At 37.8% G+C, this 14352-nt stretch overlaps 1 protein-coding gene across 1 annotated transcript in view; it reads right to left on the reverse strand.

The window, feature by feature from the left end:
- Window positions 1–11886, reverse strand: part of LOC306852630 (A disintegrin and metalloproteinase with thrombospondin motifs 14-like) — a gene marked incomplete at its 5' end in the record, with an annotated part of 62086 nt that extends 50200 nt beyond the window's left edge. Inside the window, 2 exons of the mRNA XM_079389616.1 lie at window positions 10737–11116; window positions 11808–11886. Of these exons, the coding sequence (XP_079245742.1) occupies window positions 10737–11116; window positions 11808–11886 (459 nt within the window). The remainder of the gene's footprint in view (window positions 1–10736; window positions 11117–11807) is intronic.
- Window positions 11887–14352: the final 2466 nt, after the last annotated feature.

Here is a 14352-nt window from a genome sequence, read left to right on the forward strand (position 1 = left end):
GCCCAGTGTGGACGCCTGGAGGCGTCCGTTGGGGGGAGGGTACTGTCAGGATCCTACCCTGACAGTCTTGTCTGTCTTGTCCCTGTTCAATGTTTCTTTGTTTGTTTTGTGTCTGAGCACATGGCTCTGTCTCTGTTTGTGTTTGCCACATGCTCCTCTTGTCCAACCTCCCTGTTTCCCATGGTCACGCCCCCTTGTTTAGTCATTGTCTAGTCCTCGTTTGCTTGATTGTGTTCACCTGATCCTCGTGTGCTCTGCTGCTTTATATTGTGTTCCTTTCCCTTGTGTCCTTGCTGGTTCGTTTTGGTGTCTACCAGTTTCTTGGTCCTAAAGATATCCTTTGATCTAGCTCAAGTGATTTTTTGATCTCTTGTCTTATTTTATATCCTCGGTTCCTTTTTTGTTTTCTCTTGTTCTGTCAAGTTCTTGTTTTTTGATTGTGTATTCTTATCTAGTGTTTTCTCTTGATTAGATTTTCTTTTGTCTGTCTTGTGTCGTTGTGTTGTCTTGTGTTATTGTGTTTTGCCCTGTCCTGTCCTTACCCAGATTCCCTGGCCTCTGACCCCTACCACCTGGAAGCAGCTCTCCACTCTCACGAGTCAGGTCTCTGGTTCTGTGAGTCGCTACCCGGCGGCTAGACTGGTGCGACTTCTGAGATTCACTTCAAGCTACGGGGTCCCTGTCTTCCTGCCTTCCTCTGGAGCTGCTGCCTCTGTGCTTGAGTCCGCTGCCACCTTGGACTGGCTCAGTGGTCATCCCTCCTGCCTGTATTGTTGTCTGCCCTGCCCCTCTGTTTGGACTGATTCACTTCTCACTCCCCCTGCTGTTTCTAGTCAACGTCTTGTCAATAAATTACCATTGTCTGCTCATTTGCATCTGGGTCCCATTTCTTGCAGATCCCTGACAGTAGAAACATAATAATTTAAAACAAACCACAGGAGTATCTTGCAAGCACAATGAAAACAGCATTGCAAATACTGTGAAATAAATGCACAAGACTTGTTATTTATAGACCAAACACTATATCTGGGGGATATAGTGAGACTGTAAAATCAAACAACTGAATCTGTTTCTCAAATATGTGACTTACTGAAGAAGAAGGTGTAATACTGTAAAACAGAGCTGGTTTTTCCAAAAACTGCTCGACAAACAAAAAGACAAAGAAAAGGCAAGCGTCCAGTGGTGAGAAAACCCCAAATCCTTCTTTATTGTCACACCACAGCAAAACATGCAATTTGAGGGAGATTGTTTGTCATCCTATAATTTGTAGTCAGGAGCTCGGCCTTCTGTTTGAAGGAAACAATTCTGAGAGCCAAGCATTTGGACAATAACACGTCTCTACTTACATCTCTACATATAATTATTTTTGAAAGATATTAATACTTTTATTCAGCAAGGATGCATTGAATTGATCAAAGTAACAGTAAAGACATTTATAATGTTACAAAAGATTTAACTATATTTCAAATAAATGCTTATCTTTTAGCTTAACTTTCTATTCCTCAAATAATTCTTAAGAATAAAATCTATCAGTTTTCACAAAAATATTCACCAGAACTGTTTTCAACATCGATAATAATCAGTTTCTTAAGCATCAATCAGTATATTATTATGATTTCTGAAGATCATGTGACACTGAAGACTGGAGTAATGATGCTGAAAATACAGCTTTGATCACAGAAATAAATGACAGTTTACAATATATTCACATAGAAAACAGCTATTTTGAAGTGCAATAATATTTCACATTTTTTACTGTATTTTTAATCAATTAAACACAGCCTTGTTGAGCAAAAGAGACAATATTTTTATTTGCATGGACGTGACATCTGGACAATGTATGAAAATCTGCATACAAGGACAAAACTTCAAGGTTAGGGGTTTATTTAAAAACTTATAATAATCAATCAGTAATAATTAGCTATAATATCATATGTGACCCTGGAGCACAAAAGCAGTCATCAGTAGCACAGGTATATTTGTAGCAATAGCCAACAATACATTGTATGGCTCAAAATTATACATTTCTCTTTTATGCCAAAAATCATTAGGATATTAAGATCATGTTCCATGAAGATATTTAGTAAATTTCCTACCATAAATATATCAAAACTTAATTTTTGATTAGTAATATGCATAGCTAAGGACTTCATTTGGACAACTTTAAAGATGATTTTCTCAATATTTAATTTTTTTTGCAAATTGTATGTCAGCCAAATATAGTCCTATCCTAACAAACCATACATCAGCTTTCAGGTGATGTATAAATCTCAATTTCAAAAAATTGACCCTTATGACTGGTTTTGTTGTCCAGGGTCACATATTTGCAAAGCTGTAACCAAACTTTCAGAACATTGTGTACAATCCCTCTAAATCCAGCATGAACCTGTAGTCTTGACAGGAGCGAGTCACTTCCGGCATACAGAGCAGCATCAGCTGTCACTGCCGGCGGAGAACATGTCGTACACCACGTGGAGAGATTCACACTAATTAACGCAGATCGCAGTAAGCGCTGACGGACATGGACATAATGCTCTCACACCACGACTGCATCTTTCGTAGTCCCATCAGTCAACACACCAGGAGTAACTACACATCACCACAGCGCTCTGCACTCCTCAAAATAAACCTGCTTCATATCTGGTGTAATATCAGCCTTCACACGGGGCTCCAGTTCACAGGAATAGCTTCTGTCATCATTTACTCACTTTCATGCCATTCCAAACCTTACGATGACTCACGACATCAAGGTGAATAAAGGATGACAGAATTAGTATTTTTGATTGAACTATTTGTGTCTATATGATGGAAACACAAACAGCCGCTTCTTGATACGGTTAATACTCCTGTTTCCAGTGCACACACAGTACATTCATTCACCAAATTAGAACTTAGATTAGGAATAGTTGGTAACACTTTATTTTAAGGTGTCATAATACAGAATAATTACCAATAAGGGCTTAGTAGTAGCCGTTGTACTTACATTAAATAAAATGTAACTAAGTTATGCAACAGCCTGTAATTACAGTTTGTAATTATGTAGATGTAATAGGCAGCTACTGTTACACATAAGTACTATCTTGATACACTTTATTTTAAGTAGCTTATGTCTGTGTACTTACATTTATAATTATGTTGTATAAAGTCTGCAACACATATGTAAAAATCTATGGTTACATAAATAGCTGTGTAACAGACTCGGCCTGTAACATACGTGTAACAGTAGCTGCCTATTACATCTACATAATTAAAGTACAGGCTGTTCCATAACTTAGTTACATGGTAAGTACATTTTGTTTCACATACTAAGTACTTAACTAGGTAATTACTCTGTATTATGGACACCTTAAAATAAAGTTACCGAATCATTTTTAGGCATTGCTGATTCCAAAAATATAAAATAGTGGTTTATCCCAAGACACAAGTCTGTTTACTGTTTGATTGTTCAAATGATGACCTGTAAATAAAAATGTCTGATTGACGAACGAATCATTCTTATGAAGTGAGTCAGTCAAAAGAGTTCACAAACAGCTTCGAGTTTACTTGTGAGTTAGCAGGTTGAATCATATCTAACGTGTTTGTAATCGTTTTGAGCAGTTCACAATAGACTCCCTCACTAAACCTTTCTTTGGTTATCTACAATTCGAAATTAACCGGAAACCATTAATGCTTATGATCGCGAGACACAAGTATGTTATTATATATATATATATATATATATGTAATTACTGATGAATTCAGCAGGTGTCTTGGCTTTCCATGCCTTTTTGCTCCTCCCTTTCTTCATGTATTCATTACTTTTTCCCCGTGTCATTCCATTTTATTACACAAACCTAATTTCTGAACTTATTTGTTTTGTTTTCTTTGTATGTATGGATTACTTGGATTGTTACCGACATCCGGTGAAAATTTCAAGTCAACAGCACCTTTATAAATATATTTTCTGAGAAAAATGGTGACGTGTTCAATACTTATTTTACCCGCTGTATATACATATGTATATATGTGTGTGTATATATATATGTGTGTGTGTATATATATACACACACACACACACACACACACATATATCTTTTTTTTTCTCTTTTGTCTGGAGCCCTGTATGGTTTACTGTGCAAAAAAAAAAAAGTACACATTAGCTTTAAATAAATAACTTTTCATCAGAAATGCAAGATAATGAAGGCCGGCTCCTTGTTAGTGTTGAATCTTAAAAACAAGTCATCTCACTTCTGTGAGGACCGTGTAAACATAAGTGCAAGCTAGTGACGGCACGTCCAGATTTCCCAGAATTCAGGGAGGTCTGACTGAATCTAGCAACCGCAAAGATTTTGGACGCAGAGATAGAACAGATACACTTTCACAGCATTCCATATCACCATGCATATCCTAAACTGGATTTGCTGTGGGTTTACCATGGAGACAAGCTAAAGTTAGAGACCGAGATAGTCTACATATTCAGCCGACGGCTCAACTGACAGCTGTCACGTTTGGTTTTAAAGGCCACTTTCACACGTGCACAGCAAATTTTTAAAACATGCACGCTCTGTGCATTTGGGTGAGCTTTCATTACTGTCTGCATGTTGATTTATTCAGTGAACCGTATGAATCTGCAGCCTGCAGTTTGTAGGGTGGGGGACGCTCTTCGATGCGCAGACCTTGCAAGCCAAGACATGCTGGTGTTGATGTTGGCGCGCTCTCAATCATACACTCGGCAGCTGATCTATCTTTACCGTGACAGACGTGCTTCCTCTCCCGTCTGATCCGCTCCATACCAATGACCTCATAGGCTTGAAGGGGACACCCTGCTATTCATAAAACCTCAAGGATGTGCTTTCAAATGCGCCGCATTACAGCAGCGATTACCGTTATCACAGCCCATGCTGAGAGCAGCTGTCTGTGCATTTCTGCAGGGCGCGTTTAGAAGCACATGGACCTCCATCAGCGACTGTGTGTCCGATAACTCGCTGGTTGGAGGCAGATAAAGCAGAACGAACTTTCAAATGACATCCTCTGCATTGCATAAAAGCTCTAATGTAGGGGCTGTTTGTTTCCATCGATGCGCTCTATCAATATTGTCATATTCACTGGATCCTGTACGGTCAGCTAGAATGAGGTTGGGTTTGACAGACTGTGGATAAGAGCAACCAAGCGGATCGATATTGGCTTGTGAACATGTCACGCAGTGCAGTTGTCAGAAACAATCAGATTTTATGTACAGTATGTGACATTCTTCTTTAATCAAGAGTTTTCATGCATCTTGCATTTGCAATTCAACACACCACTGTTACTTCCACAGCGATGCATTAATACTGCTTCAAACAAGCTTGTGTTGCAAAAGGTTGTCCATAAATTGGTCTACAGTGCTTTTAACAGTATTTTCTTCTTAATTTAGCATGCTGTGCGCAGCATGAATAGCCTCAGCACCAAAACTCTACATGCACGGTCAGAAATAAATATGCATTGTTTGCATGCTGCAGACACGAGATGTGTGTGTGTGAAAGACTACAGAGAGATGTTTGGATCACCTCACACATAAGCCATAGAACAGTTATCCACACACAAAACATCAGAAACCTCCAGATTTTAGGTTTGCAACTAAGATGCCATTATCCTTTAATCTGAAATCTTGCATTTGCAATGTAAGGCCTAAAATATATAGAAAAGCATGAGAAATACATATGCATCTAGCTATGCAACATTGATTTTGTATCAGTGCATTCTGAAATGCATCAAACTGCAAGTCATAAAGCAAAAACAATACATGTTGCATTCTCAGTTTTGTCACTATAGTGTGAATTAGCATGCATTTTAAGCCTTTTACGATCATGGCAAAGCAATAGACTGAACATCCTAAGTACCAAAACTCTACATGCATCGTCTGAAATAAATATGCATCATTTGCATGCTGTAGACAAAAGATGTGTGCGAAAGACTTCAGAGAGACATTTGGACCACCTCACATGTGAGCCATAGAGTGGTTATCCACACACAAAATGTCCAAAACAACCAGATTTTAGGTTTGCAACTAAGGTGCCATTATCCTTTCATCTGAAATCTTGCATTTGCAATGTAAGGCCTAAAATATACAGAAAACCATGGCAAACCAAAATGAATCTAGCTTTTAGCTATGCGACATTGATTCTGTGTTGCTGCATTCTGAAACGTGTCAGACTGCAAGTCATAAATCAACAAAAGCATATGGCGCATTCTCCGTTTTACCGATATGCAAGCATTCTTCTCTTTCAGCTAAACTACTGACACGGTGAAGCAACAGAAGAGAATCTTTCTGAGCAAGTTAGTTAAAGTTAGTTAAACTGTTGACCTGTTTGAATGGCACACACATCTGAAGGAAACTCTATCGCCACCTTGAGATCTGTTACCGTCACAACAACGCATTATTTTATGTTGCATATTGCAGAAGTTTGCTTTTCACCATATTTTCTACTGAATTTCACACTTCGCAGTATAAATAGTCTCAGCACCAAAACCCTACTTGCAGTGCTGCTAATACAATCTAAAATAAATATGCGTCGTTTGCATGCTGCAGACACAAGATGTGTGAGACTTCAGAGACACATTTGGACCACCTCACACATGAGTCTGCCAGAGTTTCAGCTTTCATAATCGTGTCTGGTACGCCTCAGAGATTCAGTGCTACCATAAATGTTGTCTGTTCACAGACTCATCAGAAGTGCTTCTGTCCTAAAGTCTTCATCACTGTGGTGTGCGGGAGGTTCGTTCCTGTATCGGGGTCTCAATGCAAGTGCATCTCACAAACAGCTTGACATTACCATTGCAGCTGCTAAATGAGACTACATCAGTTGTTGTAAAAGTCAGCAATGGTGTCAATATGCAGTGAGCACACTGTGTGCCAAAACTGACACATTTCAGAGTACAAGACGCTGAGTTTAGTAAACAAATGGTTGTATTCAGTCACTTTAAATTCCTGCAATCTTCCCACAGTGGGTCTCTGAAGGTTTAAGGTCCAATAAAGAACGAGGAAACTCTCATTTTGTTGGGTTTCTCATCAATAGAAACATGATTTGCAGGAAATGGAGCAGATGGTATGTTTCGATTTGAATGTAATTGAGCCTTTGAAGGATGAAATTACTAAATATCACCACTTGGTTAGTCAATGAAACAAATTAGTTTCAAAATTTTCTGATGCACTATGATGAAAGAAGCCTGTGCTAAATTTAGAATGAAATACTAGTGTACTGCTTACTGTACAATACAGCATACTACTTCAAAATACTATGTGAAACATTATGCGCATTTTATGCTAGTAATATGCTACATTGTCACACGACCTCATTATGTGTGCTTGTTTGATTCTAAAACTAGATTCCATTTATTTCATTACAGATAGTTCAAATGCATTTCTGAAATCCAGCCTGGCTTAAAAATGTCTGCAAATCTACATGAAGAAAATATAATTAAGAGCACAGTTTTAATGCAACTTCAAGTTCATTAATTACGCTTAATGTATAAGGTCAAGTAAAGTGCTTAAACCGACTGTCAGTAGGTGTTTTGCAGAGTAATCTTGAATATCTCAAGCAGGCACATAAACTGTGAATGCATTTGCTCGCTGATAATTGCAGTTTGCAAAACCATTAATGCTGCCCAAATAAACACTTGTGCTGCAGGCCAGACAGCAGCTGGAGTCTGTCACTTTCATTTTCCCGTCCCTTAACAATATTTTCTTGAACAGCACAGAATGGCTGTTGTGCTCGGTTCTCGCAGTATCGGCTCTGTCCGGGACAGCGGCGCAGGAGACAGCGTGTCATTGTCCGTGCGGCCCTGACAGTGATTACCTAAGCGAGTAATCAATGTGGCCGTAATGAATGATCTCATTGTGTGCGCAAACGTGCTGGAGGAACAGAGCCACTCTGTGCTGCCCCTCGCGGAAATCTCTGCTGCTGATGGGAGTATTGAGTTGCACTGAAAAAGCAAAGCAATTTTCACTGCCTCCTAAAGCTCTTTGATTAAACTAATAACAGTGGAGACTACAACACAGACGTCCTGTCACAGAAGCGCTGGGCGTGTGTCGAGCAGCGACAACAACAATGCACATACATATGGAAGCTCATTTATGCTATGGAATAAAATACTTTTTCTTTCACAGTTTGGACTTTTTTCTCAGAATTCTAGGTTTGCATCTCATACTTCTTCCCCAATATTCTCAAGTTATATGTTGCAATATTGACATTTTTCCTCGCAATTCAGTTTTTGAAATTCAGCAAATTAGTTTTTCCACCAGAATTCGTAGTTTACATTTCATAATTTTTTTTCTTGGACTATATGAGTTATATCTCACAATTCTGACATTTCTTTCTCACAGTTCTGAGTTTATATCACGCAATTTTGATGTTTTTCTCTTAATTTTGAGTTTGCATCTCGTAATTCAAGTACGAGATGCTAACTCAGATTTTGTTTATTTCTCCCAATTCTGACATTTTCTCTCATCAATTCTTCAAAACTTCATTTCTTACATCAATCGCAACTAGCAATTCTGATGTTTATCTCCAGAATTCTGGGTTTACATTTTGAAATTCTGGCTTTTTTTTATGGAATTTTGAGTTTATGTCTTGGAATTCTGATGTTTTTTGGAAATCTGGGTTTATAACCCGCATTTCAACATTGCGGGTTATAAACCCAGACAACTTTTTCCTCTGAATTCTGAGTTGACGTCTCGTAATTCTGTCTTATCCTCCAGAATTTCATGTTTATGTCTCGCAATTCTGAGTTTGCATCCCTCAAGTCTGACTTTTTCCTCTAAATCCTTAGCTTGCATCTCACAATTTGTTTATTCCGTGGTAGAAATAAGTTTCCATATATACAAACACGTCACATAACAGTGTGCTAGCGAGACCCCGCAGCTGCTTTCTTGCAGTCTGTGTTTTGATTTGAGACTGCACACTGAGGAATGACCACTATCAAGGGTCCAATTACTCAGGTTTAAAGGGTCAGAAGGGTCAACTGAATACATGCATGTTTTGGGGAGATTTAGGACGGTTTGAGTCTGTGACCTGAACAAATCCTCGAGTTTCCATAAGATAACAAAACAAGGCAGAACTCTTCTTGCTCCAGTTAGGACAGGATGTTGACTGTTGCACAGCCCTGATTATGTTTCAGCTGCCAAATTAATGAATCCTGTCATACTCTGGATAAATTTGTGTACTGTGACCCCTGGATAAGGACTTGAGGACATGCAGACATTATTAATTTGACAAACCAGGAAAGTGAAAGTATGGTCAGAGCTGGTGGGCATGTGAATATTATGCAAGAGCTGGAAGGACTGGAATCGACATCCATTTGACTGTTGAACATGTCCAGAGGGGAAGTGGAGAATCAGTAAACTCAGATTTATACAACAGTTTGAGTCATTATAATGAATACTGTAGTTCTGCTGGATGCAACGCTGGCTGCATACCGAAACCCAGTGAGCTGAAATCCTGGCATCTTCATGCAATATGAGCAGCACTTTTAAAGTATTTGATGCCCCAAAATACTTTCCAAATTTGGAGCCCTCCTATGCTGTACATGCCCAAAAAAATCTGTCTATGTTTGGAGAGCAACTATGATGCCCAAAAAAGCTACTATGGTGGCCAAAAATTAAGGCAAGGCAGTTTTTTCATGCACTAGTCAATTTTGAGATATTAGGCTATTTGGCTTTTCATAATGTGTTGTTTCAGACTAGTGGAATATACATACACCCAAAATGTACTCTTAAGTGTTTATTTTAATGCAATTATCTATTTGTGTCTGTAAATTTCAATTACAATGCAAATCTTTAAAAGTTATTTCTCCACTTCAGCAGCACTTACACACCAAACCTTAGGGTTTTATTCTGAAGGTTTTTACTGAGGGGTTTGTTCATATATTATTTGCCTGATTTCATCATTGCACTTTGTATGTTTGCATCTGTAGATTTCAGTTACAATACATATCTTTAAAGGTGGTTTTCTGAAACACAAAAAAAAAGGAAAAAAGTTTTTTCTCCACTTCAGCAGCACTCACAAACGCCAAACTTAGCAGTTTGATTCCTCCCTATATTCTGAAGGTTTTTACTGTGCGGATTGTTCATATGTCATTGGCATTATATTATCATTGCACTTTATCAATACATATCTTTAAAGGTGGTAAAAAAACAATCTCCACTTCAGCAGCACTTACATACACCAAAACGTAAGAGTTTTATTCCTGTTTATATTCTAAAGGTTTTTACTGTGGGGTTTGTTCATATTTCATTTGACCTGGTTTATGTAACATTTTACTTCTAAAAGCATGGTGAAGATAAATGTATCCTGGTTATTGACAGTATTTTCTGATTTATGTGGTGACAAAAAGGGAAATACAAAATTCCCTCTTTAAAAATAAAACAAAAATTTTGAACCAGGCTTAAAATGTTACGATCTTTTGTTCTGGAAATGTATGCAAATTAGTGCATATTTAATTTAAATGTTGCCTGATTTGCGTATTTAAACATAACATTTCAACTGAGGCAGTATGGTGGGTGATTGATTGATTGATTGATTGATTGATTTATCCTATTCACCTGGTGTCTTGCCTTTAAAACAATGCACATCTATTTATGCACTAAAATTCACTCTAGCTTTCCAATTTAGTGATTGTTGAGAATGCACCATTTTTTGACAAAGCTGCACACGCTTATGATGGCCAAGGTTGACATCTCACTAGGTTTTGAGACACAGCCAGTGTGAGCTGTTACTCACCAGTCCATCACAGTTACTGATGGCCACTGAGGCCCTCGGCATGTCTGTTACATCCCCGGTAAACACGCAGTCTCCCAGCATCCGCTCTTTGGCCTGTTCCTCAAAATCCTCCTGCCACTGAACAAAAGCTCCAGGGGCCACGAGTCTCCTGTTGGCCCTCAGGCGCAAGTGCAGCTCTTTTCCAAACACAGTGACATTGAAGAACAGCTGTTGCCCGTTCAGGGCCGTGGTGTGAGGCATAATGGGGGCGGCGCGAGGGACCCGTTTCCGACCGGTCGGTGACGCTCTTGCAGAAAGCACGTGAGAAACAAACCGGCCGCGTGCATCTGTGCTGAACGGGACAATCAGACCGAATTCACTCAACTTACCGGAGAGATTCCCTAACAAAAACAAACAGAACAGAAGACTGCATAAAAATCATGTATACTTATATGAACATAAATGTTATATAAGACCAAACTTATATTTATATATAAATATATATATATATATATATATATATATATATTAAATTGTATATATTGTGTTCTGTGTTTATATATATGTACACAGTACACAGTATATATAATGCAATATGCATGCGCAATATAAATACATATATGCATTATATATATTGTGTACTGTGTGTGTGTATAGGCTATATAAAGCAATATGCATGCGCAATATTTAATATACACACACAAATATATATATACAGTATATATATATATACATATATATATACACACACACACACACACACAGGTAGGCTATATAATGCAATATGCATGCACAGTATATATACTGTATATATACATAGCCTACATATATAGGCTATACAAGGCTATATGTATATAATGCAATATATATAATGCAATATATATAACTTTTTATAAAGTATGAATTAAAAAAATTATGAAGTTTATAGACATGAATGGACAAAATTCGCAGTAGAAACACAATTTTGGCGACTTGGTCTTGAGTTCATTTTATTGGAGTGTTTTTAACCCGTTCTTTCTTGCTAAAGTTCGTGAAGTATTTACTGTTCACACTAAAAACAAAGATAAACTCATAGAAACCAGCTTCTCTTACCATGAGATTTTGCAGCAAGTCTATAGTCCATAAATAAGAGGTTTATCGTACAGTACATGAATAGATAAATATAATCCATAGCTGTGGCAGTGAGAGCCAATGCAGGAGACTTTTCTTCTGGAAGTACACTGGAAACTTTCCTCCTGGACGCGGTTCATGAGGAACGGTGTGTTGGAGAAAGTTGCGCGGAACTGCAGAGCATTGCGAGGGTCCCTCAAACTCCAGAGTTTCTGCAGAGTCCTGATGGACTGAAGTGGACTGGACTCAGATGGGACAACCCATCACTGAGAGCTCATGACGACAGCTCGAGCAGAGGGGAAAGAGACAAGACCGCCTGAAGCTCCACACGTGGAAAAGTGGGTCATAAATGGTTAAATGTGCTTTTAATCAGAGGGAATGCAATGGTTAAAAGTAGTCTAGTGCATTGGAAAGCCTCTGTGGCGCTTTTGTTGGACACGTTCGCACATTCATACTTTAAAAACACACTGGTGGGAAAAAGGAAAAAATTGAAAAAGTTATTTAAAGGGATAGTTCACCTAAAAACGAAAATTCTGTCATCATTTATGCACCTTTGGTTTTCATAAAAGCAGTCATTAAAACAGTCCATATGACTTATGCACACACACACACACACATACATACACACAGACATATATAATATATGTGTGTGTGTATGTATATATATATATATATAGCCTGTATGTGTGGTACATTGCTTGGTGGAACATAGTTTGAATAGACTTTCAACATAAATGGACTTTGAAGTGCAGATAAATAATTGTATCTTTTTTCTGCTTTTTGTTTGGAAAAAAGAATGGAAAATATTTTTAAAAATTAAGCAAAAATCTAGTTTTTTTGTGTGTGTTACTGTGTGACGTCAACAGTTTATAAACATGTATATAAAAAAAAAAAAAAAGTTTACAAAATTTGATTGCAGTATTACTTTGGCACATTGACAATGCATATGTGAGGAAAAATAAGTTATCGTATTTTTTTTTGAGGGGGGGGGGGGTAATTAAATTAATATTTACAGTAAGAATGTGGGACCAGAAATAGTTTAAGTGCAGCACTGGACGAGGAATCAGGTGCACTATTGCTGCCAATTTGTTTGCATGTTTTTGAATTCATTAGCAGAGCTGCAGGACAGACTGGGATAGTGACAGACCAAAACATCAATATGAATGATAAACTCCTTCCAGGAGCTTAAAAGTCACAATCTTCAGTTACCATCAGAAATCAGTCAATTCTCAAGAACGATCCAGCAACTCTCTCATCCACTTGTTAAAGCGCTTTCTTTCACATACAATCAGCTGTTTCCCACATATTCAAGTTTTTCTGATGACCAGCAGCTCCCCAGAAGAGAGATGACATGAAAAAAATCCCCTGATCTCACACACTATTGGCTGATAATAGGCAATCATCCCCTATAAGGCCTCGTGAGGCAGATCCTGGAGGTTTGTAGCGTGATGCAGGTGTGACTCAGACGTGAACCGGTCTTGTTAAAGCACTCAAGTACAACAGGGAGGCAGAATCATCTTGTTCCAGCTGTACTGAGTCACATGCAACCTTTTATAATGCTTGTTTAGTCCAGCATAAACAGTCCGGAAAGCTTCATCGCTTGGTTTTATGTTAGTCATTCATTAAAGTAATAGTTCAGCCAAAATCAACATTTTATCATCATTTACTGACCTTCACGTGATTCTCATCTCATGCTATTTCTTTCTGCTCTCTTGCATGCAAAAATTCATACTGCAAAGCACCAGATCAGTAGCACTACAAGTCTAATGATACTTTATGGTGTTTATAAGGATACTTATGATACTTAATTAGGGCTGCAGCTAACGATTATTTTTACTGTTGCCTGATCTATTATTTTGATTATTTTTCAATTAATCTATTTATTATTTTCTTATCAGTTGATGAATTCTTTAGTTAAAGTATCAATAAATAATAACAGTAAATTTTGCTAGACTGTAAAAAATGAATCATGCTTCACGTGTCTTTCTTGACTGATTTTTATCAAGTAAACGTCAGAATAACTGTAGTAATATTTCCTAGACTGAATCAGCTTGGCTTTACTTGATTCTCCATCAATTATTTTTTAGAAAAATCAGTGCATCTCAAATCTGATCATCAGGATCTTTTGAGGAGCGTTTGTTTCTTCATCATTGGATTGCATTGCATTATATGTTTGGATCATTTCAATCTCATCTTACTAAGACAAATGATTGGAGATATAGAGCGATGACTGATATTTAGATCTTTTATGTCAGTATCTGCTCTACTGTTATAAAGATATCAAAGATTTACATCACAAGCATCAGAATTTCATCATAGAAATATCAGCATCTACAGCAAATTTGACTGTTTTCAAACCGATTTCCCCAAACACTTCCCCCCCAGGTCTGTCATTGGTCAGTTAAACGCATAGTCCCGCCCCAAACTCATGCCATTGGTTAAGCCAGAAGTTGACATGTGACCCGCTCAAACGCCACAAACAATTAAAAAATCTAAAAAAAAGCCATTTCCACCATTGTTTGTATTA

The sequence above is a fragment of the Barbus barbus genome (assembly GCF_936440315.1).
Source record: "Barbus barbus genome assembly, chromosome: 32".
NCBI lineage: Eukaryota > Metazoa > Chordata > Actinopteri > Cypriniformes > Cyprinidae > Barbus > Barbus barbus.